The sequence below is a fragment of the Phoca vitulina genome, unplaced genomic scaffold, assembly GCF_004348235.1.
Source record: "Phoca vitulina isolate PV1807 unplaced genomic scaffold, GSC_HSeal_1.0 scaffold3, whole genome shotgun sequence".
Classification (NCBI taxonomy): domain Eukaryota; kingdom Metazoa; phylum Chordata; class Mammalia; order Carnivora; family Phocidae; genus Phoca; species Phoca vitulina.
In genome coordinates, this window is record NW_022589706.1 from 28090695 (window position 1) to 28116373 (window position 25679).

Genomic DNA, 25679 nt, shown 5'->3' on the forward strand with positions numbered 1-25679 from the left:
AAAAAAGAAAACTGTATCAAGCTTTAACATTTGTAATTACAAAAATGATTTTCTTTGACAAAGTTTTTCTCCAGCAATGCAGATTAGGACCTTTTAGTAAGTCCAATCAACTAACCAACATGATTTATTTTTTTAAAGAAAAATCAGTTTATCTCTTAAATGTCAAAAACTAAAATAAGTGGAAGTTTTATTCTACTTGTGACTACTTCAGTGGTTTAGTGATTATTTCAAATGATGTGACATTTTATATCTCTATTTTTAACTACTGAAACTGAGTGGAAACTCACCCTCCTACCTTTTTAAAATTTAAAATATATTCCTTGAGTGAGGCTGGAATATGATTATAGTGATGGTAAACTGATTTTGGTGCAAAAATCATTTGGTGTCTCTGAGGTTGTGTCTCCCTCAGTCCACATATAGAAACCTAGAAATCTAGTTCTCATTTCCTTCCCACCATCTATCATGGCAATCTTATTTAAGGATTGAAGAGGCGTGACTTTTCATATTCAGACTCTATGAAGAGATTGAGAGAAAATATTTTAATGCCTTACACCTAGAAATAATTTGGTATGGAAACATCTTTAGGCTGTTGTTAAAATAAACTCTTAATATTAAAAAATAAAACAAAACCTTGTTCTCCATATAATATTTTTCATATAACAGACTTTCTTAGAAGCTTAGTATAATGTCCTTTTATACTGTAAATGACAAATATTTATAATAAAGACAATATGGACAATTCTTTATTTTTAATTTTTTTGGAGAGGGAGGGAGGGGGAGAAGGAGAGAATCTTAAGTAGGTTCCATGCCCAGCATTTGGGGGGGGTGAGAAGCAGACTCCCCACTTAGTAGTGGAGCCCGATGGGGCTTAATCTCACAACCCCGAGATCATGACCTGAGCTGAAAGCAGGAGTTGGATGCTTAACACCAACTGAGTCACACAGGTGCCCCCAATATGGACAATTCTTACCCATCATGTATATAAATGTTCAAAGAGTGTGAAGATTGGAGTTCTAATCTCAAGTCTGTTTTAACTGTGCAACTGGGCAAAAAATATTTCATCTTAAATTTTTCATCTCAAAAATCAAAACTATAATGTTGGTCCTAACTATACCACAGTTTAAGGATCAAATAAGATACTGGATATAAAAAGCCTTTCACAAAGTCGAGAATATTAAGCAAATGTAAGCTGTTATCTCATATAGTTCAACTGGGACAGAGGATCGAGTGTCAAGTTTTTCATATTTTTTGAGGAGTTATGAATCCCTTGTTTAGTTGGCTATAAAAAATAAGATATGCCCCAAGTCATACAGTAAAATTTTTGTCCTTGATCTATACTATGGAAGGTTCATATAGTTATAATCAAGACCCTTTAAGCACTCAGTTTGAAATCTTTTGATGTTCTAAAGTATATCTACCTAATAATAAATACTATTTAATAAGTATGTATTATAAGGAATAATATCATTCTTCATATCTATTATTTGTGTCATTGTGTTTATCATATTTAACAACTAGGAGAGTTATAATTTTCCCATGTAATTCTCCTATTACACCCAGATGAGAGAGACTGTTTTACTGAAATGATTAAAAATGTATACCTTAACTAAATGTAAGAAGATAAATTGAACTCACATTTTCTTTTAAAGAGTAAAACAATATTTATCTTTTACGAAGTTATATATAAATTTTTCTCTTAAAGCTTAAAGAGCTTAAAAATTATAGTCAGTCCTACCTTTAGTTTGAATTCAAGCTGCGGCATGACAGATAATAATAAATGAGGATCTATTGCAAAAAGTTCCTGAATCAGATCGAATACATGTTCTGACAAATCACTTACTGATGATCTTCCCAGCACCAGGACTTGATTGAAAAACTAAAGGAGATATTAAACAAAAATAAAATGTCCATTTCACTTAAAAACTTGGACAGATTTTTTTTATAAACGTGTCTAAAAAAAGATATAATTAGGCATTACATATACAACTGAAGGGAATGAAACAAAACATATTTCGATTACTAATATATGATAGAACAGTCACTAAAACAGAATAAACCTCTAAATATCTAATTATGAAAGTTTTCCAAATTAAGATGGTATTTCTAGGAATCTTCCATAAAAACAAAACAACTTTGATAGTTTATGTAATTCATTATAAAGAATTTTATAGAGAAATTTCCTTATAATAGAGAAATTTTAAAATCTCAATCTTTTATTTTCTGCATTTTATTTATGTCTGACTAATTTTGCCATGAGTTTAGTAATAAAGAGTACTTAAAGGTGGAGGCTTTTTTTTTTTTTAATACCCAAAGTCAAATAGATTTTGACTCAGAGTATCAAGAGGGAAAAAAAGTGATGATACAAAAGCTAACTGGTAATTTAAAAGAATGCTAGAAAGAAACAAAGAGAATATCAAAAGCACAAATTAAAAGACACCTCCATTCCCTGCCAATACACAGACACACATAGGAAAAAAATATTAAATTTAAAAATGCTAAGGAGGCAGTTGCACATAACTGATGTAAGTACTATTTTTGGTAGTATCATCAAACAATATATTTCCTTTGAAAAGCAACATACATTAAAAGTTAGAAAATATTCATACTTACTATGCAGACCGTGGAAAAGTAAAAAAAAAGTTTTAACAAGATTAAAAAATACACATATACAAAAATGATTACGCATAGAACACTAATTCTGGAAGGATATATTGAAAGTCTATTGGTAATGGTTATTTCTGAGAACTGAGAATAAGGTATTCAGAGTTGAAGAGAGACACTTTTCACTATATATTTTTTTGTGAAAAGAAACTTTTCTTTTACCATGTTTAAATATTAATTTAGTAATATAAATAATACTAATAATTCATGCCATTAATATACTCTCACTTGGGTTTTTATATGTGGAAAATAATTCAACAATAGATAAATGCTACACTCAAGATGGTAACTATTAAAGGAAAACACTGAAAATATCTAAATGCAAGATAATAAGGAAATGGTTAGATAAATTATGGATATATATCAACTCAAAGAAACATTTACGGTCATTTATAAAGAAATAATTTCAAAATATAGAAATATACAGACAATTCAAAATTTTATATAGAGTATGTAAAAAAAACAGGTATGAGTGTGAGCAAATGTGCAATAATGGAATGAACAGATATATCAGGAAGAATTATAAATTATTTTTTATTCTAGATTACTTTATTGATTTTCTTAAGTTAAAAAAACTTCAATAAAGTAAAAAAAAGTATTTTTATTAATATACAACAGCTATTTAAGAGAGAAACAAAAGAGTTCAGAGGAATGACCTAGGAAAATAAAGGTAAAGAAGGAGAAAGTCAAAGAGATCAGCATACTCAGGAGATAAAAAGATAAATTTAAATACAAAGGCAGTGAAAGAGGGGTGGGAGTTGTAGACAAGTTTTTATAAAATATCCTATATCTTATGCCATTCAAAAATAATGTCAAAGCTTATATAATTATTCTTATATAATACTGCATTTGGTCACATCTGGATACATCAGTTCTTTTATGTATTTGTTTTAAATAGATGAAACTGTTTATACGCTAAACAAAACTATATGTGAAAGGTCTCAATAAATTAATACAATGGATTAAGAATTATACAATTATGGAAAAAATATAAACAGAAATACATACATTGGCAATGCACGCCTCAATAGTTTGGACTGTCCTTTTCAATAAGACTTTTGCAAGGTCAAAGGACTGTTTATTTAAGTTCTGGAACACAATAAAAATATGCCAAGTTACAAATGAATTCATGAAATTTATGAGACAGAGCCATGATAACACTATAATCTTCAAATCTCTGAACTATAAAGCAAAAAATATCACTGAACCCCATTCAAGGTTTTACCTAATATTCTCTAGTCAAGTGGTCTTAAATGCAGAAGTTGCAAATAGCACTATAAATCAAAAACTAAAATTTTTAGACAGCCAAAAGCCAAACCCCTTATTTTGTTTAGTTTTATTAAACTAAAAAACAGACCTAAGGCTTTTTGGGTTTGTTAACTAATTTGAACTGCCAATTATACCCCTGTATCCTAAATGAATACACACACACACACACACACACACACACACACACACACACACACACACATCCTGTGTCATCCACCATCCTAAGTACTTCATTGTCTAATCAATGTGTGATCTAAGAAAGAGTACACCTGGAAAGTGTTCCAAGAAAAATACGTGGTCAATTAGATAGTTTTGAAACACTGAATACTGTGTTTGTTCTCAAGATTCCCAGTGTCACTATAACAAATTAAAGGGTCCGAAAAAGGCCACAGAAAAGACATATTCAATTTTTAAAGACTTATTTGGAAATGGATTTCTTACCTATCAGCATCTCTAAACTTTGAAGTTTTGGACCAAACTGAGATTCATTCACCATCATCTCGCACCTCTCCCAAAAAGACACTAGGAAACCCTATACTCTAAGTGAGTAATAACAAACTTTTTATGTGAAGAGCCAGATGGAAATATTTTAGGCTTTTTGAGTCATACAGTTACTGCTGCAACTACACAATTCTGCTGTTGAGTATGAAACAGCCACAGACAAAATGAAAATCAATGAGAATGGCTGTATTCAAAAAAACTTTATTTACATAAATAGGTAGTGAACTAGATTTGGTCCACAAGCCATAGCTTCTTGACCCTTGCTCTAAGATTTTATTCCACTGGCAAAAGGAAAGATTAACTCAAAATTAAGGCAACCTTTCTATTTCCTAAAACGGTATATAAATTTCCTAATCATAAAAATACTAACTAGAATATAAACACCAAATATGCTATCTAATTCCTCCTTGGTTTTCCCCTCTTATTTTGCCTGATATGTACCCCCCCACCTTTGCCATACTTTCAAAATTTTGGCAAATTACAGATTCATTTGAATTAATAAAATGCAAATAATATTTGGAGGCAGAAGAAGAACTTCTAATTAACTGCATTATTAGGTAAGTGTAATTAGATATACCGTTCATTTAACATCTGATCACTGAACCATTAGAGGAAAAGAGCAGGAAGGTAAGTATCAACAGTAAGGTATGACTGAGTACGTAGAGCTTGTGGAAAGCTAAGTTCTTCAGTTTCTTAGGAAGTAGCAGCAGAAAGAAAGAGAAAAAGGAAAACAGAGAGAAATATACAGCTGTGAATCATCTCTTTCCCCTTAACATTAACCATATAGTTCCTGCTTCTGCCCAAATCTTTTTCTGAAAATGCCCAAGAAAAATGGATTCTGAGAAGAAATACAATTCCTATGTCCCACATCTGTGTTACAAAGAAGGAAATACATTTTCCTTCCCTGCCCCCAAAAAAACCCAAAACAAAAAACAGACACCTAACTAAGACAGTACTCTAATTCCCACATTATATATAAATGGTAAAGGTGAAAGATTTTTGTGTTCCAGAAAATAGGAAGCACTACACTGAATGAAAATCTTCTACAATATATATTAATCAATAAATCTTCTAAAAACAATAATTTTAAGACTGATGTGTGTTACATTATTTTATTGGGGCTAGAAAATGATAGTGGGAATAATTATGTGAAATTACAAATTATTTTTCATATGTGTAGTACTATCTTTAAACATTAACCCTTAATATCTTCATATTATACAGACCTTATGTGCAGGAATGAGGTTAATAAGAATGGAGTCTAATAATTCTTGAGTAACTCCATCACCTTCCATGATGATAGAACTCATCAAGTCTAGCATGTGCATTTGTACCTTCTTATTGTGGCTATTGCTTAAAAAAAAAAACAAAGAAGAAAAAAATCAGGCTTACAAAAAGAAAAGTATACTTCCCAGTTTAAAACAACTATCTCAGATAAAGGAATTTTTACTTGAAGAATCCATACCAATTAATAGCAAAGAAATTTTGACTGCTCTATTTACTTTCTCGCTCTGCTGACTGTAACAACAGCTGTAAGATATTGTTGTAAAGTATTTTACAAAACCAAGGACTTTTAAAATGAATTAAGTCACTACACAATTAGGATTCACAGTGAGTTAAACTCAACCAAACAAAAACATCAACTTTAAAGAAAGGACATCTTTGCTTATATGTCCCCAGATTTCAAAAGGTGATAAAATTTTAATTAAGAAAACAAAAAAAAAGTACAAGATAATGATAATAGTTTTTCATCCTTTTCATTCTTTTAGATCTTAATACATTCCCCAAAATAAAACTATAAACACCAAAAAGCCCTCAACCAATACAAGTAATTTTTGCTATATTTGTCACTAGCGATTTTAGTTCACCAATACTGAAAATCAAAAGTCTGATAAAATTTTTATCAGAATTTATGACTAGAAGGTTCTGAAAATGCCATTTGGGTATCTCACAAAGAATTTCAAACAAAATGAAAAGTCAACAAGGTATAAAGCCTAGAATCAGCTTTAGTCCTACTTCCTTAGCCAAGCCAGTGAAGAGTCAACCGTAGACCTCCTCAATAAATATGTCTCTACTGCTGATCCAGTACTTAACTAAAAAGACTGGCTATAAAACTGTTATAACTAGTAGAACATCTAGGCTTCTCTCCTTCTGACTGCCTTTTTTTTTTTTTTTAAGATTTTATTTATTTATTTGACAGAGAGAGAGAGACAGCTAGAGAGGGAACACAAGCAGGGGGAGTGGGAGAGGGAGAAGCAGGCTTCCCGCCGGGCAGGGAGCCCGATGCGGGGCTCGATCCCAGAACCCTGGGATCATGACCTGAGCCGAAGGCAGACGCTGAACGACTGAGCCACCCAGGCGCCCCTCCTTCTGACTGCATCTTAACTAAAGACTTGAAATGTCCATTTTCACATTTATCAGATATATATATTTAAAGACAAATCAAGAGAAATGATACAATTTAATTATACTACAGATATAGGGATGTAGAAAAGTTTAAATCAAGACAAAATTTTAACATCATTTATGTATCTCTGAATTTTTAAAAAACCTGAAATAATGTATAAGAAACCTGCTGGGCACTTGATGGTAAAATGCAAAGATGAAAATTCCTTAAGTTGGTGGAAAAATTCTCACATTAGATACACTGTTTCCCACAACTTTTAGAAAGATACCCCTATTGCATGCCCTCTTCCAAATATTCTGTTTACTATGGGCCAAGATCATGAAGGATCAACTATATAGTATTAGGGGGAATGTGTGTAAGGGTTAAAAAATAGAAATATTCAGCTTGATGCAAAAAAACTGAAGAGAGTATTTAACTCTCAGACCCAAATATACTTAGTGATAGGAAAGAACAAAGTGAAAAGATACAAAAACAGGCCAAATGATTTCCACAGGTTCTAGTCAAGATACAGTAACTGGGATAGGACTCACCCTCCTACCTGAAACAACTAAAAGACTGAACAAAATATATGAAACGACAGTTTTCAGACACTGAACATCATGCACATGTTGCTGAGAGAGGGAAACATTTTCCAGGCTGCAGTGTGGGGAGGGAAGATACTGACAGAGCCTAGTGGTCTTCCTAAGTCTGGAAAGACTAGAATTTGCAGGGCAGAATATCAGAGGGGAGAGACCTATTCAGAGAGCAGGCTTGTAAAGGTATCCCTGAGTCTTCAAGTGCTTGCTTACTAATCAGCACATGCATGTGAGGAAATGTCTTGAGTCTGGGGAAGGCACCACCTGAAAGGAGCAGAGGGAATAATTCCTGGAATTTACAAAGGTCTTAGATGTTCCAACCAAAGTGGAAAAATCTCACAATTCACAGGGCATTCTGTAATCAGAAGGGTAAACTCACATATCCAAACTCAATGAGCCCCAAACACAAGAAAAAGAAAACTCCATTGGGGTACATCATAATCAAATTGTTTAAAACCAGTAATGAAGAGAAAATCTTAAAAGTGGGTACAGAAAAAAGACACATTATGTACAGAGGAACACAGATTAAAACTGACAAAAACTTTTCATTAGAAACAATGAAAACCAGAAGAAGATGGAGCAACATCTTTAAAAGTACTGGAAGAGGGGAAAAAAAAAAAAAAAAGAAAAAGAAAAAAAATCTATCAACCTAGAACTTTTACCATGAAAATAACTTTCAAAAATGAAAGTGAAATAAAGACATTTTCAGACATATAAAACCAAAAGAATTCTATAAGCACCAGACAAACTATAGAAATGTTAAAGGAAGTCCTTCAGACTGAAGAAAAATAATACCACATAGAAATCTGCATTGACACAAAGAAATGAAGACCACCAGACAAATGGTAAATGTGTCAGTAATGAACTCCTCTTTCGAAAGGCAAGTCTTTTTTTTTTTATTTGTTTGAGAGAAAGACAGCGAGCGAGAGCACAAACAGGGGGAGGGGCAGAAGAAGAGGGAGAGAATCCTCAAGCTGACTCTCTGCTGAGCAGGGAGCTCGACGCAGGGCTTGATCCCAGGACCCCAAGATCATGACCTGAGCCAAAATCAAGAGCTGGCCGCTCAACTGACTGAGCCATGCTGGCGCCCCCAAAAGGCAAGTCTTTTATTTACTCATAGCTCACTGTGAATTAATTAGATAATTAGGTCAACAATAAACTTAGATCTTTAGGTTCAGGAAATAAAAATATTAATGGATCAAAGAAAGGTATGTGTATGTACAAGTAATTGTGAGAGGAAAGAAGTATAATGGCAGTGGACTTAAGTGGACAGTTAAGGTCAACAAGAGGAGCAGAACGATGACAATTTCAAGAGTTTTAAAATTTTGCTGGCGATTTTAGTTTTAAAAGAAAAAGTTGCAAAAATATGACAGAATACAAAAAATGGCCACAAATTGTTCTCATCTCTATATTTATATGCCTTTGAAACGCTGTTCCTCCTTGAAGATATGGAGTCTATCTAACCAATCTCCGAATCTGGGCTTGACTATGTGCCTTCCTTGGCCAATGAAACTTAAGTAAACATGAAGTGAGCAGAGGTTTAAAAAGTGCCTGTGAGGTAAAGCATGCTCTTTCTTGCTACTTTTGAAATCAGCATATGAAGAGGCCTGGGTTAGCCAGTTGGATGATGAGAGTGTGAGAGAGAGACACACACATGACCTAGTTGTCCTATTACCTCAGCCAACTGCCAGATGTCCTGCCAGCTGACTGCAAATACAGGAGTGAGTCCAGCCCAGACAAAAAGAACTGCTAAACAGAATCATGAGTTAAATAAAATGGGGTCTATTTTAAGCCAGCAAGTTTGGGGTTGTTTTGTCATGCAGCAAAAGCTAACTAACACAAAAGGTAAAGTTTATATATTTTATCATTTTTTTACAGGCCTTCAGTTAGTTGCCAAAGGAAGCGTTTTCTCAAGCAGTCTCTTTATAAGCTTCTATTTCTACACCAGTACAGTCCATTTCTTTCCTGTTTATTCCAGTTAAATTCTATTCCTACCATTCTAAGGAAACAGCATGACATAGTATTCATAAAAAAAAAAAATCTACAGAAAACTCTAGAAATGTGCTATCCAATATGGAAGCCATTAACCAATAGCCACTTTGCCACTGAACACTTGTAGTATGGACAGAGCCACAAGTTGAAATAATAATGCTTTTGTGGGTGCCTGGATGGCTCAGTCAGTTAAGTGCTGGTCTCTTGATTTTGGCTCAGGTCATGATCTCAGGGTCATGAGACTGAGCCCCACGTCAGGCTCCGAGCTCAGCGGGGGAGTGTGCTTGAGATTCTCTCTCTCCCTCTGCCCTTCCCCCTGCTCACGCATGTGTGCCCATGCTCTCTCTCTCTCTTTAAAATAAATCTTAAAAAATAAGTTATGCTTTTGAATATTCTGGGATAAAGTATATTATCGAAATAAATTTCATTTGTTTCTTTTTAACCTTTCTTAATGTGGTTACTAGAAAATTTAAAATTTATGTGAGATATATCATGTTTGTATATAGTGCAATGCTGTAGAACACATCTCATGATAATGCTTGGTTTACTAAACAAAAGACCCAAAGAGAATAAAACACTGAACTGAAATCAGAGTTTAGGCTCTCCTGTTCAGTGATTTGTCCTTGGGCAAGCCACCACCCTCCCTTTCCCTATTTCTATAAAGAAAGAGCAATGATTAAGGTGTTTTTCTAGCTTGAAAATGAGAAGTCAGTGTGCTTAACCACTGAGGTACTATGATTTTCAGCACTCACTAATGGTACTTACAATACTTATAATTCCCATTTCATAATTTAATATTTCATTACATAAGGCCTCACACCATTTGCTTTATAAGAGTCAAACAATGTAATTGATACCTAACCTAAAATAGTAGTATAAAAGGAAAGGCAGCTTTTAGACAACAGATTTGCTTATTTTCCTCATGTCAAGTCTTCTAAGGAAAACATTTCATTATAAATCTAAAAAATCATAGTTACAGGCACAGTACACAATACTTCACTATGCACAGCAAGGAAAGAGACAAACAGAAATGCTTAAAAAATAACTTACTTGATCACTGAGAAGAGAGTCCTAAAAAGCTGAATAAAAATTTCATTGCAATCTTCCAATTCGAAGCAGATGTTATATGATTTAACCCAAGCTAAGTTCTTAAATAAATAAATAAAATGATTATTTACATTTGCACAGAATAGTTACACAAAAGCAAATTCATTATTATAATTTAATTTTTAGAATTATGAATCTATATTAAGGCTTATAAAGGTCCAACTATATAAAATTAAAGTTGTTAAAGTTGTCATATACTGTGACCTTTAAAAAGACATACATCTGTTGGCATTAACCTACTCTAATGGAAAAATACTAAAATTGTTAGAGATTAATAGACTTATATACATACTAAATATAAGGAACAGTGAAAATTAATTCAACTTAATCCCTCTTCAGATTAGAAAAGAATAAAAACAGAAAGATGAAAATAGTTTCATATAATAGGTTTTCCAGTGGAATGTAGTCTTAAAAAAGACATTTTATTAAGTGGGATTTGTAGAAAACGAAAAAATTCATTTTACATTATAAAGTTACTGTAAGGAATTTTCTATTACACAAACAGTGTGATATTTATTAAATTTTTTTTACCTCTAATAAATAAAAGTATCTATTAAACTGTGGACTCTTTGTATCCTCCAAACCTTTTAATTGTCTGGTAATAAACAAAAATATGTCCTGTTAAAAAAAATGATAAAATTAATTTAGATACACATACTTATCATTCTTTTAAATACATTAATAATAGTCTGTATACATATTCTCCACTACATATGATAAAAGAAAATTCTCCTTAGCCAAATGACTTGGGACTGGCTTAGTCTGTTATTCCAAATAATGAGAACAGAGCAAATTATATAAAATTGTATCTTTTAGAAATGATAATAAAAATTATTATTGGCATAAATCTTTAGGCTTTCTCATTCTTGGAGAACCATAAGTTCTATATCTTGTTACCTTTTCTTCTACTACAGAACTTCCACTTTACTCACTATCTTCATCTTGCATCATGGCAAAGAATTATCTTCATTTTAAGGACCTGGACAAGAGTCTTTCCATTACTATTTCCTACATGAAAATAGTAATTTTCAGTATCTAGTTTGAATTTGATGTGTGACTACAAACTTGTGTGGAACAAAAACAATAATAGACTGGCTCAAGGGTTGTACTTTTCATGACAATAGTGTGCCATTTCTTAATAAGCTTTTTTTTAGAAGTTTTAACCCAAAATAGAATCAGTACGCAAAAAAATGACTTTAGGACAACTGAAAAGAAGGCAGTTCAAAATATTAAAATTTGCCAGGAATAAAATTATTCAGAATATGAAGTCAGCTCAAGAGATCAACTCAAAAGAGTTCCTCATACATTTTAAACAAAGGCAGAAACTTCCAAGATAAGCATAATATAATTTTGCATGTAATGTGCAGCGGGAAATAATCATTTGAATAGGAAATTCTGTCACACTATTGTTTTATAAAGTGTCACTAATCCACTATTTATCCCTTCAATTCAGCCACCGAGGCTTAGTAATGGGTTATCATGAAGGTTACATATGAGCAGACAGGGACTAGTTTGATCTACACCTTTCAATGCCTCAATAAAAATACCAGTCATTTTTGTGGATATGCAATGAATTTTAACTGAATGAATAATTCATCTGTTTTACAACTTATAATCTTCTTATGATGACAGGTGAATAATAATAAAAGCTACGTTCCTAAAGGTAAGCTAAACTATAAACTACAAAAGTAAACTAAATTCTGTAAAGATTATATTTACCTTAAGTTTATCATGGGAAGTATATGGAGCTTCTGGGGCATAGATTCGAAAAATGTCGGCCAAACAACATGCTACAAGGAGACGCACATCTTTATTGGGATTCCTGAGGAAAAATTCAGATGCAAGATGCAAGGCTAGTGGGAGATACTGCTGTTTTTCGTCTTCTGAGTCCTGATCCATATCCATAAAAGTTTTTACTACCATCTGTAAAAATACATAAAAAGAAAAAAATACTCAACTCCTGATATTTAGAAATTAGTAGAAGACGTATGTTTTTAAAAACTCATGTCCATTACAACACAAACTAGTAATTAGATACTATCAGAGGATTCACAATCAATTTGTGTAAATCTACATTTAAGACTCTAATCATTTTAGGTAAAATTTAGCCCAGGTAAAAAAGTTCTTAGCCTCATACATACGACCAAATTCATTTGATATTTTGCAACATCATCAATTATGTTCCTTTTATATTTTATTATCAAAGCTGCCTTGATTTAGGCTCTTCCAAACTGCTCTCATTTCACACTTTAGTAGGTTTTGCATTTCAGAAAAGAAAACCATGCTTAAGCATTTTTATGTAGTTGTACTTCGGATTAAAAGCTATAATTATAAAATAACCTCTGTTGTTATTTATAATTACAAAACTAACAAATGTACATTTTAGAATCACCCTAAAACAGAAAAGTCCATGCTCATGAATTTGAAGAATATTGTTAAAATGTCCGTATTACCCAAAGCAATCTACAGATTCAATGCAATCCTCATCAAAATACCAATAGTATTTTTTCACAGAACTACAACAAAGAATCCTAAAATTTGTATGGAACCACAAAAGACCCTGTATTGTCAAAGCAATTTTAAGAAGAACAAAGCTGGAGATATCACAATTCCAGATTTCAAGGTATACTACAAAGCTGCAATAATCAAAACTACACAGGTTACTAGGGAATGGGCAAAGTAAGTGAAGGCGAATTTTAAGTACAGGCTTCCACTTATGGAATGAATAGGTCATGGGGATGAAAGGAATATAGTCAGTGGTATCCTAATGGTATTTTATGGTGAGAGATGGTAGCTACACTTGTGGTGAGCACAGCATAATGTACACAGTTGTGGAATCACTATGCACACTATACACATGAAACTAATGTAACACTGTGTGTCAACTATATTTCAATAAAAAGAAAAAAAGAATAAAAAACAAAAAACAAAAAAACAACAACAGTATGGTACTAGCACAAAACAGATAGCCCAGAAATAAACCCCTGCTTATATGGCTTATATGGTCAATTAATGTACCACAAAGGAGGCAAGAATATATAATGGAGAAATGACAGTCTCTTCAATAAATAGTGCTGGGGAAACTGGACAGCTACATGCAAAAGAATAAAACTGGACCACTTTCTTACACCAAACACAAAAATAAAATGGATTAAAGACCTAAATGTAATACCTGAAACCACGAAGCTCCTAAAGGAAAACACATGCAGTAATCGACCTTAAGCGATATTTTTCTGGATCTGTCTCACAGGCAAGGGAAACAAAAGCAAAAATAAACTCCTGGGACTACATCAAACTAAAAAGCTTTTGCACAGCAAAAAAAACCATCAATAAAGCAAAAAGGCAACCTACTGAACAGAAGATATTTGCAAATGATATATCTGATAAAGGGATAATATCCGAAATATATAAAGAACCCATGCAACTCAACACCAAAAAAACCAAATAATCCAATTTAAAAAAATGGGCAGAGGACCTGAATAGACATTTTTCCAAAGAAGATATACAGATGGCCAAGAGACACATGAAAAGATGCTAAACTAATCACTAATCATCAGGAAAATGCAAATGCAAACAATAATGCAGTATCACTTCATGCCAGTCAGAATGGCTAGTATCAAAAATACAAGAATTAACAAGTATTGGAAAGGATGTGCAGAAAAGGAGACCCTCATGCACTGTTGGTGGGAATATAAATGGGTGCAGCCACTGTGGAAAATAGTACTGAGGTTTCTCAAGAAATTAAAAATAGAAATACTATATGCCCTAGTAATTCCACTTTTGGATATTTACCTGAAGAAAATTTAAAAAAAAAATTAAAAAACATACATGCACCCCTATGTTTATTGCAGCATTATTTACAATAGCCAAGATATGGAAGCCACCTAAATGTCCACCAATAGAGAAGAGGATAAAGGTGACACACACACACACACACACACACACACACACTCATACTCACACACTAGAATATTAACCATAAAAAAGAATGAAATCTTGTCATTTGTGGTAACATGGATGAACCAACAGGGTATTATGTTAGATGAAATAAATCATACAGAAGATGACTTTATCATATGTATTGAATTTTATCATTTTTCTGTGCATGCTGAGGTGATCATATTTTCCTCCTAATTGAGTAAATCTCACTGACTGGTCTTCTAATTTTAATCCAAGTTTCCATTCCTAAAATCTAATTCTAGTCCAAGTTTCCATTTTAAAATAACACCAACTAGGTCATAACACTTGTACATTGCTAGGTTTGAGATGCTATTATATTACTTCAATTTTTGCATTTATATTCACGAAAGAAATTGACCTAAAACAGAGATTTCTTTAAGACAACTTTGTCCATTTTATTTTTTTTTAATTTTTTAAAGATTTTTTATTTATTCTTTTTTAGAGAGAGTGTGTGTGAGAAGGGGAAGGGCTAAGGGAGAGGGAGAGAATCTCAAGCAGACTCTGTACTGAGAGTGGAGCCCACCATGGGGCTCAATCCCATGACCGCAAGATCATGACCTGAGCTGAAACCAAGAGTTGGATGCTTAACCACCTGAACCATCCAAGCACCCCCAACCTTGTCCATTTTAGAAATGAGGTTATACTGGCTTAAAACAAATTGGTAAGTGATCCCTTTTTTCCTATTACACGGAAAGTTTATAGTAATGCTGGTTTTATCTTTCTTCCTTAGATATTTAGTGAAATTCAACTGATCAAAGAACCATAATGGAATTTAGAAAATATTCTGAACTGAATGACAATGAAAACTATTAATACTTGCGGGATGCAGTTAAAGTTGTACTTGTAGGAAATTTACAGCCTTAAACGTATAAGCTACAAAAGAAGGAAGAATGAAAAATCAGTGATCTACATTTCCATCTCAGTTAGAAAAATAGCAAATTAAATAGAAAGGAGGTAGAATCAAAGGGGGGAAAATTAAAAGACATCAATGAATTGAAAAACAAACATACAAAAGAGAAAAACCAAACAATGCCGAATGTTGACTGCTGAAATGACTAATAGAATTGACTCTATATAGAATTGTCTCTATAAGAATAAATCAAGGAGAGAGAGAGAAGGCATAAATTACCAGTATCAGGAATTAAAAAGAGGACATATTATATTATTCACCCGATAAACACTTAATACTACACTGGATAATAATAATACTACACTGGAGGGGGCTGTCACACAAAATACACTATCTGAATAATTCTATCTCTATGAAAAGAAACTGAATCTGAAATTAAAAACCCTCCCACCAAAAAAATCTCCAATGTTAAATGGCTTCACTGGTGAAAAGTCCCAAATCAAGGCAACTATGTATAGATAGATATAGTACTAGCACTCTAATCAAAATACCAACCCTCTCCTGCCATTCTGTTACAGCTTTGTATCTTGGTTTGGTTATGCAGGTACTAGTCAGTGACAGCCTACTTACTGTTCAAGTACAAACATCCCTTTGAGACGTTAAGCCTTATTTCTTGGGTTATCTGTTAACATTTTAGTACAGATTGTTATCTAGTTGGAATCAGTGACAGAAGATAAACACCTGAAGTTTAGGAATTCTTAGAGAAATAAAGAGCACCAAATGGGAGTTGTGAAGGGATTAAAGATAATCCTAACATTAACTTCAAGTAGGACTAGCCAGGCCACCTGAAATCATCTGATTAGGATCCCTCCTACATAATTCATCTAACCTCAACCAACAAAATAATCAAAATTTGTATTTATGGATGAGTAAACTAAGGAACAGTTTAAATCCTCATGCAGTTGACAAAAGCCAAAGGAGAGAACATGCAAACCAGAGATATTTGGCCTTTATCTTGAAGGCAAGAACCACTGACGTATTTTGAACAACAGCATAATATGGTTAGATTTGCATTTCATGAAAATACCTTTTTATTTATGAGGTAGCCACTAAATGAATGTCTCACTCACAAGGTTGATGAATCCATCAAAGCTAACTCAGCCAAACTTTGAAGTCATCAGAGACATCTTACAAAGTATTCTGAAGCAATCTCAGCAAGTTGAGTGGGAGGCAAGAGATAAAGTAAAAAGGGCAAACTGTATTCCTAAATGCCATAAGAAAGGAGTTTCAAATTTTATTACATAGGAAATGCGAGTCATCAAAAAATATCTGTCAGTAGAAAAGTATATGTATTTGTCATCTATTGCTATGTGACAAAATATCCCCAAACTCTGTACCTTAAAACAATAAACATTTATTTGTCAGACAGTTTCTATGGAGGCAGAATTGGAGTGTGACTCAGCCTGATGGTTTTGCTTGGACTCTCTAATGAAACCGTCATCAGTTAAAGCTATAATCATCTGAAGGTCTGATGGGCCTACCAGATGTGCTATGAAGGTCGCTCATTCACGTGGCTGGTAAGCTGGCACTGGCTTTTGGCAAAATGCATCAGTTCCTCTCCACAGGTGCTCTCTGGACAGCTGCTTGAGTGTCCTAATGGTGGCTGGCTTTCTCCCAGTGAGTATCCAAGAGCGCCAAGTCATAAATAGCAATCTTTTATGACCTAACCTTCAAAAACATACACTGTCACTTCCACAACAGCCTATTAGTTACTCAGGACAGCCCTATTCAGTTGGAATATAAGGAAATGGGGATCATTCAGGGCCATCTTGGAGGCTAACTACCATATTATGGCTCATAATATTTACATCTTGTTTAGTCCTCTCATAAAGACTCTGGGTTTGGTCATGTGACTTATTTTGACCAATGGGACATTAGCAAGCATAATGCAAGGAGAGGTCTGATAACCAGGTGCATATAGAGGATGGAATGCTCCCTACTGGAACCCAGCTACCACACTGTTAGGAAGACCGGACTATCCAAGAAAGAAGAGACCACAGATAGAACCCTGGAAAATGAGACAACACACAAAGGCGGACTACATAGTGAGCTTAAAGCCCTAGCTGAGCTCCCAACCAAATTTAGCTTGTAAAAGTAACCCCGGCTAGGGCGCCTGGGTGGCTCAGTCGTTAAGCGTCTGCCTTCGGCTCAGGTCATGATCCCGGGGTCCTGGGATCGAGCCCTACATCGGGCTCCATGCTCCGCAGGAAGCCTGCTTCTTCCTCTCCCACTCCCCCTGCTTGTGTTCCCTCTCTCACTGTGTCCCCCTCTGTCAAATAAATAAATAAAGTCTAAAAAAAGAAAAAAAAAAAAAAGAGTAACCCCGGCTAACACCACATGGAGCAGTCATATCATAGAACTGTGAGGAATAATAATTTTAACTCATTAGGTTTTGTTTTACTACACAGTAATGATTAACTGAAACCACATCCATTCTGCAGTTTTTAAAATATGCCTTTCTGTACTGCAGAGGCAGGAAAGCTAAAAACTATATATCCTAGGTCACCTTACAATAAGGGTTACAGTTGTAATCTAGTTTAGCCAATCAAAAGCACTTATTCATGATTTGGAAAGTGGAAGTGTGGAAGAGGCTGTGTTGCTATTGCTTCTATTTTTTTTTTTTTTTTGGCTGGCAACTCTGGAGCGAAGGCATTTTGTGGTGTGTGGCAGCATCAGCATTAAGCTTTGTGACAACAGACAGGAAGGATTCATCCATTTTGTGCTGGTACTGATCTATTAGGTGTGTGAGGCTCTGGAGCAATCATTATGGCAATGGTTTACTCATGACAATGTTTCCGAGAGGTAGGTGTTATTATCATCTAAGTTTATGGATAAGGAAAGTTGTGCACTTGTAGGTAGTTTGCCCTAGGTCACAGAGTCCCAGAACAAGATCAATACTGGCACGGGAGGGAGGGAAGAAAAGAAAATATTAGAGGGCACCACATATGATAAGGGTATAATTTAGCTGAAATTTGGTTTCAGATAAATATCACATACATGGCTGTTTGAACTGGGGAGCAAAATGTAAAGTGTATTTCTTAACATGGGTTGTGGTTAAAAAAAAAAAATCTTTGTAAGCTATGAGAGTGCTTATTATATTAGTTCCTCACCAGTATCTTATATCCTTTTTATTTATTATTATTTTTTAAAGATTTTATTTATTTATTTGACAGAGAGAGAGATAGCGAGAGCAGGAACACAAGCAGGGGGAGTGGGAGAGAGAAGCAGGCTTACTGGGGCGCCTGGGTGGCTCAGTCGTTAAGTGTCTGCCTTCGGCTCAGGTCATGATCCCAGAGTCCTGGGATCGAGCCCCGCATCGGGCTCCCTGCTCAGCAGGAAGCCTGCTTTTCCCTCTCTCACACTCCCCCTGCTTGTGTTCCCTCTCTCGCTGTGTCTCTCTCTGTCAAATAAATAAATAAAATCTTTCAAAAAAAAAAAGAAGCAGGCTTACTGCTGAGCAAGGAGCCTGATGTGCGGCTCGATGCCAGGACCCTGGGATCATGACCTGAGCCAAAGGCAGATGCTTAACGACTAAGCCACCCAGGTGCCCTGATTTATTTATTTTTTAAAAAGATTTTACTTTATTTGACAGAGAGAGCACAAGTAGGCAGAGCGCCAGGCAGAGGAAGAGGGAGAAGCAGGCCCCCCATCAAGCAAGGAGCCCAACTCGGGGCTCGATCCCAGGACCCTGGGATCACGACCCAAGCTGAAGGCAGATGCCCAACTGACTGTGCCACCCAGGTGCCCCTCTTAGATCCTTTTTAGAGTAACATATGATTTCACTTATATAAGGTACCCAGAGTAGTCACAAATTTATAGAAACAGAAAGTAGAACAGTGATTACCAGTGATTAACAAAGAGGAGGGAATGAGGACTTAGAATTTAATGAGGACTTAGCATTTAATGGGTACAGAGTTTCAGTTAGGGATGATGTGAAAGTTCTGGAGATGGATTGTGCTGATGGTTGCACAATGTGAATGTACTTAATACCACTCTACTGTACACTTAAAAATGGTAAATTTTATGTTATGTATATTTTACCACAATTTAAAAATTCAGTACAAATGACTTCTAAAACTGGGGAGATATTTTTCTTAGCTACACGTTAATTAATGTTACAACCAGGTGAAATAAACACAAATATATCAAAACATGTAAACAAAACAAAAACAAAAAAATAAAGTTCAGGATGAAATAATAATAGTGTAATAAAAAAATAAAAACACAAAAGAACATCTGATCCTTGCGAATCAGCTAGTTTGGTTTTCAAAACTTTCAGAAAGGAATGCTATTACATACACTGTCACAAAATTTAGCCAAGTATAGCATGAATGACCTAACCTGGCAAAAACACAGATGAGGATGACTATACATCACTGTCCCTATGAGCCCAAATACAAACATCAAGAATGGGATCTTAAAGAAGTGAATACGGTATTTTTGTTATAAATGGCTTTGTGCTCACATAGGACATGGGAGTAGGCAGAGAGGAAAAGAGGAGTAAAAGAAAAAGGTAACATCTGGAGAACACAGGAGACTCTTTTTACTATTCTTGCAGCTTTTGAAGTCTGAAATCATATCAAACTAAAAAACTAAAATTAAAAATGAATGCATTTACCACAAAATACAAGATAAACATACATATATTAATAGTTGAAATGAAAGTTTCACCAAACTTGTCTTAAAAAAAAAGTTTCTGATTTTAATAGAACATATTTACCATGGCATCATTGGCCTGATACACAGATGTTACAGATTTGGGAATATAATGACACGAAGTATTCTAATTCTACTTTAAAACCTTAAAATAATAAATTGAATTACAGGTTTATTTCACCTAAGTTTTGATTTGCCTGTTAACATCTGTATCCTCAATGATTAGAACAGTGACTGACATAAAGTGGATGGGCATACACTTTTTTTTAAAAAACATTAGAATTCACAAAATGCCTCTTTAACATCTACTCTGATTACATATACATATACATATGAGTGTTTTATACACACACACATGAACATTATGACCCATGATATATATTCCTATCATTCTGGCATAAAACTTACTCAGTTCTAGATAATCAGTTAGTAAATATGTATCTGTTTGCTAGAAATTTATTTAGAATTTTTAAGTAAATATAATCCTAAACATGCATCTATATAGCAGGGGTCACAACTGGAGGGGAGTGACATGGAAATAAGGACTGGGGAGAAATGGAGAACACATGCCCCAATTAAAGACAGATCTAAGCTTTAGTTAATTACTGCCAGGTGACAATGCAGTAAAATACTGCAAAATCATCCAGGTGATCAGGACACAACAAAATTTTAAGTGAAATCATCTGATTTGAGAATTTAAGCAGCTCCAAAAAGTTCATACTATTGCAAAGGAAAAGCAAAACATGTCTACATGCTCTATGTGGTCCTCAAATCAACAATTTACAAATTGTTGGAAATATTTTAAAGGAAAAATGTCAATACAGCCATCTTTTCAGGTAAATAAATTATTCTGAAAAGTTGTTTTCCCTCTTCTTTTGTACTTATAGAGACATACGAGTCTTTTTTTTTTTTTTTTTTAAAGATTTTTTTTATTTATTTGACAGAGAGAGACACAGCGAGAGAGGGAACACAAGCAGGGGGAGTGGGAGAGGGAGAAGCAGGCTTCCCGCTGAGCAGGGAGCCCGATGCGGGGCTCGATCCCAGGACCCTGGGATCACGACCTGAGCTGAAGGCAGACGCTTAACGACTGAGCCACCCAGGCGCCCCGAGACATACGAGTCTTTAAACAGGTTTAAAAAAACTATGAAGAAAATATCCAATAAATGGAATATCACTAAAATTTACATAATTTTTAAAATAGTAGTAAAAATTTAGTAACACACGCTCCTCAACCATTCCACAGAAAATATCATTAAATTAAAATTTTCCACTTCCAGAAAGTAATGGTAAAGACAGACCACTATCTATCTATCTATCATCTATCTATCTATCTTATTTATTTGACAGAGAGAGAGAGAGAGAGCACGAACAGGGGGGAGCAGTAAGCAGAGGGAGAAGGAGAAGCAGGCCCCTGATGAGCAAGGAGCCTGATGCGTGGGGCTCAATCCCAGGACCCTGGGATCGTGACCTGAACTGAAGGCAGACGGTTAACTGACTGAGCCACCCAGGCACCCCAAGACAGACTACTTTAGAACCTACCAAAAAAAAAAAATAAATAAATAATTCCCAGTGGAATAAAAATTGAAATTGGGGAGGGAAATCTAAGAAACTTAAAAAAAAAAAAATAAAGGAGAACTGGGGCACCTGGGTGGCTCAGTTGGTTAAGCAACCGACTCTTAATTTCAGCTCAGATCATAATCGCAGGTCGTGGGATCAAGCCCTGCATCTGGCTCCATGCTCAGCGAGGAGTCTGTTTGAGATTCTCTCCTTCTCCCTCTACCTCTCTCCCTGCCTGCATGCACTCTCTCTCTTTCTAAATAAATAAAATCTTAAAAAAAAAGAATGTATTTATCATTCAGTAGGATTTCTTAAGACACAAAAAGTACTAACAAAAATTGATTCTATAAAACTAAAATTAAAGTGTTATTTATTGAAAGGCATCACTAAAAAGTTTTTAAAAGACATGCTACCAAATGAAAGCAGGTATTTGTGACAGGCATAACGAACAAAGAACCAGTCTTGTACATATAAAGAATTTCTAGAATTCAACCAGAAAAAGAAAATGCAAATTATATGTCTATAATTTATTCTGAGTTAATTTCTGTATGTGTTGCGAGTTTCAGGTAAAGGTGTTCAGGCACCATTTGTATAAAAGACTATTCCTTCTCCATTAATTGTCTTGGCATCTTTGTTGAAAATAAAACTGACTGTAATGTGTAGGTCTATTTCTGGACTCTCTATTATGTTCCATTGCTCTATTTATCTATCATTTTAATAATACCACATAGTTTTGATTACTGTAGCTTCACATTAAGTTTTGAAATCAGGTAGGTGTATGAGTCCTCTAACACAGTATAAAAATAGGAGAAAGATATGAACAGACACTTTACAAAAAAAAAAAAATTATACACTGGTGGTAGGAATATGAAATGGTATAACCATTTTGGAAAACTGGCCATTTTTCATAAAGTTAAAGATACACCTAAAATCCAAGCCAAAAATTCCACCCTTAAGTATTTATAAAAACAAATGTTCACACAAATACAAGGTTCATAAAAGCTTTACTCAGAACGCCCTAAATTGTAATAACTATCTATTGACAGGTAAATGAATAAATCCATTGTGGTATACACATATAAAAAACTACTAATAACAATAAAAAGAACGTCATTTAGGCAACACCATAAATAAATCTCAAAAATATGCTAAGCCAAAAAAGCCAGACACAAATGGGGAGTAGAGTGGATTAAAAAGGACTGGGGGAAACATTTGGGGGTGACATATGTTCATTATCTTGATTGTGATGACAGTTTCAAGGCTGTATACATGTATGTTAAAACTTGTCAAACTTACATCCTGAGAGCCATTCTCTGACACCAACTAAGTGTACTACATTTCAATTCAGTTCTGACAGTAACTACCAGGAATTAGCACAAACCCTACAAGTTAGAGGACAAAATTCTTCTCAACACTGCCCCCCCCCCCCCGCCTTCAGATGCCACCTACAAGCCCTGGAGGCCACCCATATTTCTGACAAACCAGCTATATCTTTGGGACTTCCTACAACACCCTCAGGTTCAATAATTTGCCAGAACAACTCACAGAACTCACCTAAAGCACAATACTTATAATTACAGCTTTACTATAAAGGATGCAACTCAGGAAAGCCAAATGGAAAAAACACTTGGGGATGAAAGAGGGGGACAAAGAGCTTTCATGCCCTCTTCTGGTGGAATCCAACACAACACCCTCCCAGGACACCAATGTGTTCACCAACCAGTGAACTCCTCTGAACCTTGGTATCCAGGTTTATTGGGGTTTTAATATAGGATTAATTATCATATGACTGAACTCAATCTCTAGCCTCCCACCTCTCCCAGGTCAGGTGGCAAAGTTCCAACTCTCTAACCCCGTGCTTGGACTTTCTGATGACCCTCTAAGAGTCTAGGGGCAGGCCAAGAGTTGCCCAATTAGCATAACAAAGACACTCCTCGGACTCAGGAAATTCCAAGGGTTTTTGAATCTCTGTGCTAAGAACCGGTAACAAAGACTAGATATATTATTATTTCGTATTGCATAGTTTAGTATGTGCAACCTATTGTATTTCTCAATTATGAAGTCAATACAGCTTTTTAAGATTTTATTTATTTGAAACAGAGAGAGAGGGAGGGAGAGAGCAAGCACAAGCAGGGGGAGTGGCAGAAGGAGAGGGAGAAGGCTCCCCGCTGAGCAGGGAGCCCAGTGTCGGGCTCCTTCCCAGAACCCTGGCAGACACTTAACCAAGTGGGCCACCCAGGTGCCCCTACAGCTGGTTTTTTATTATTTATTTATTTATTTTATTATTTTTTAAAGATTTTATTTGACAGAGACACAGCGAGAGAAGGAACACAAGCAGGGGGAGTGGGAGAGGAAGAAGCAGGCTTCCCACGGAGCAGGGAGCCCGATGCGTGGCTCGATCCTAGGACCCTAGGATCATGACCTGAGCCAAAGGCAGATGCTTAACGACTGAGCCACCCAGGTGCCCCTACAGTTGGTTTTTTAAAGTCACTACCTTGGGGAAAGAGTAAAGTAAAAGATCTTTTCCTCACTGGTAAAAATTAAATCAACCTTTTAGAAGTCCAACAAAGAAAATGAGAGTTCTCATTCGCTGTTAACTGAAATGTAAATTGTTACAACTACTTTGGTGTTTTCAGTGAAGTAGAAGATATGCACACCCAATGACTCAACAATTTCACCTATGTGTATATCTATGCCCTAAAGCAGGTTGTACATATACAGAGAATACGTATACAAGTATATTCACAGCAATGTTGTTCGTAAATGCCAAAAAAAACTAGAAATCAAATGTAAACAGAAGATTGGATAAGTAGTACAACAGAGTACTATTCAGCAATAAAAATAATTGGAAAACAGATATAAGTAATAACATGAAGCTCAAACACAATATTGAATAAGATGTATATCACAAGGAATCATATGATGTGATTCCATTCATATAAAATTCAAAAACTAAAACCAGAAAAAACCAAACTACATGTTTAGAGATGCATACATAGACAATGACATTATAAGCAAACTAAGAAGACTGCATTGATTACACTGCTTATAGAAGTTTGGGTGTGTTGATATTTTCTCTCTCTCCCTCTCTCTCTTCCTCGCTCCCTCCCTCTCTCTTTTTTTAAGTAGCCTCCACGCCCAACATTGAGCCCAGTGCAGAACTTGAACTCATGACTCTAAGATCAAGACCTGAGCTGATAGCAAGAGTTGGACACTTAACTGACTGAGCCAACCAGGCACCCTGATACACTATTTCTTTATTCACATGTTCACTTTATAGTTACTTATTAAACTATAGTTTATGTATTTTTGTAAGCTATATTTCATACATAAGAGACACACCATAACATACGTATATGCTTTTAGTAAAACAGTTAAGAGCTATTTTTAATTACAGTAATAATTAATAATAAATTTTTAAGTGTGCTAACCATCATGTGATTTTGAAAAATATTCTATTTTTTAGGAATACATTTTGAAATAATAATGAAATGATATAATGCTCGAGAGGTTTGCTTCGGGAGTTTATTATCCTATTTTGTCCATTTTTGGTTTTGTTTGAATGATTTAATAAAAAGTTACAAAGCTTTAAAAATAATATTACATGTACCACAAGAATCTCAGATTTCCTTTAAAGCAACTAATCCAATCATCTTTTAGATAATATAAGGACTTCAAAAATTTCAACTCCATTAAAAATGAGAGGAAGAAGTGGGAGAAGGGGAGAGGAAGAGGTATAGAGGAAGAAATGGAGACCTAGAGATATTAACTAAAAAAATGTAATGAATTAATGGCAGTTCTAGGACTAAAAACTAAAACCTGCACCTCAGGATTAGTAATCTAATACTTTCCTGAACACCATTTTAACTCTCATATGTCAGGGCTTTAAGTTTACAACCTATTTTTTTTTTTCATTTTACTTATTATTCTCTGTCTTTTCTGCACTAGGACTTTTAAATTCTGCAAAGGCAATAAGAATGTATTCATTTGTGTGGTCCAGAATCTATAAAACTATACTGATACACAGCACTCTATTTGTTGAATTATGAATGAAACCATTAGTTCAGACAATCTCTGTATGTAC

The 25679-nt window shown here is 34.6% G+C and overlaps 1 protein-coding gene across 4 annotated transcripts in view; it reads right to left on the reverse strand.

The window, feature by feature from the left end:
- The window catches only part of PDS5A (PDS5 cohesin associated factor A), a 125871-nt gene that overhangs the window by 71073 nt on the left and 29119 nt on the right, over positions 1-25679 (reverse strand). For all 4 annotated transcript variants that reach the window (XR_004298843.1, XM_032400225.1, XM_032400222.1 and 1 more), the window contains exons 3-8: positions 12232-12435; positions 11044-11130; positions 10456-10553; positions 5658-5784; positions 3670-3750; positions 1736-1876 (exon numbers count right to left, since the gene is read on the reverse strand). Coding sequence is in view for 3 of the 4 variants with exons in the window: in XM_032400225.1 (XP_032256116.1) it covers positions 1736-1876; positions 3670-3750; positions 5658-5784; positions 10456-10553; positions 11044-11130; positions 12232-12435 (738 nt within the window). In the remaining variant the exon portion in view is untranslated. The remainder of the gene's footprint in view (positions 1-1735; positions 1877-3669; positions 3751-5657; positions 5785-10455; positions 10554-11043; positions 11131-12231; positions 12436-25679) is intronic.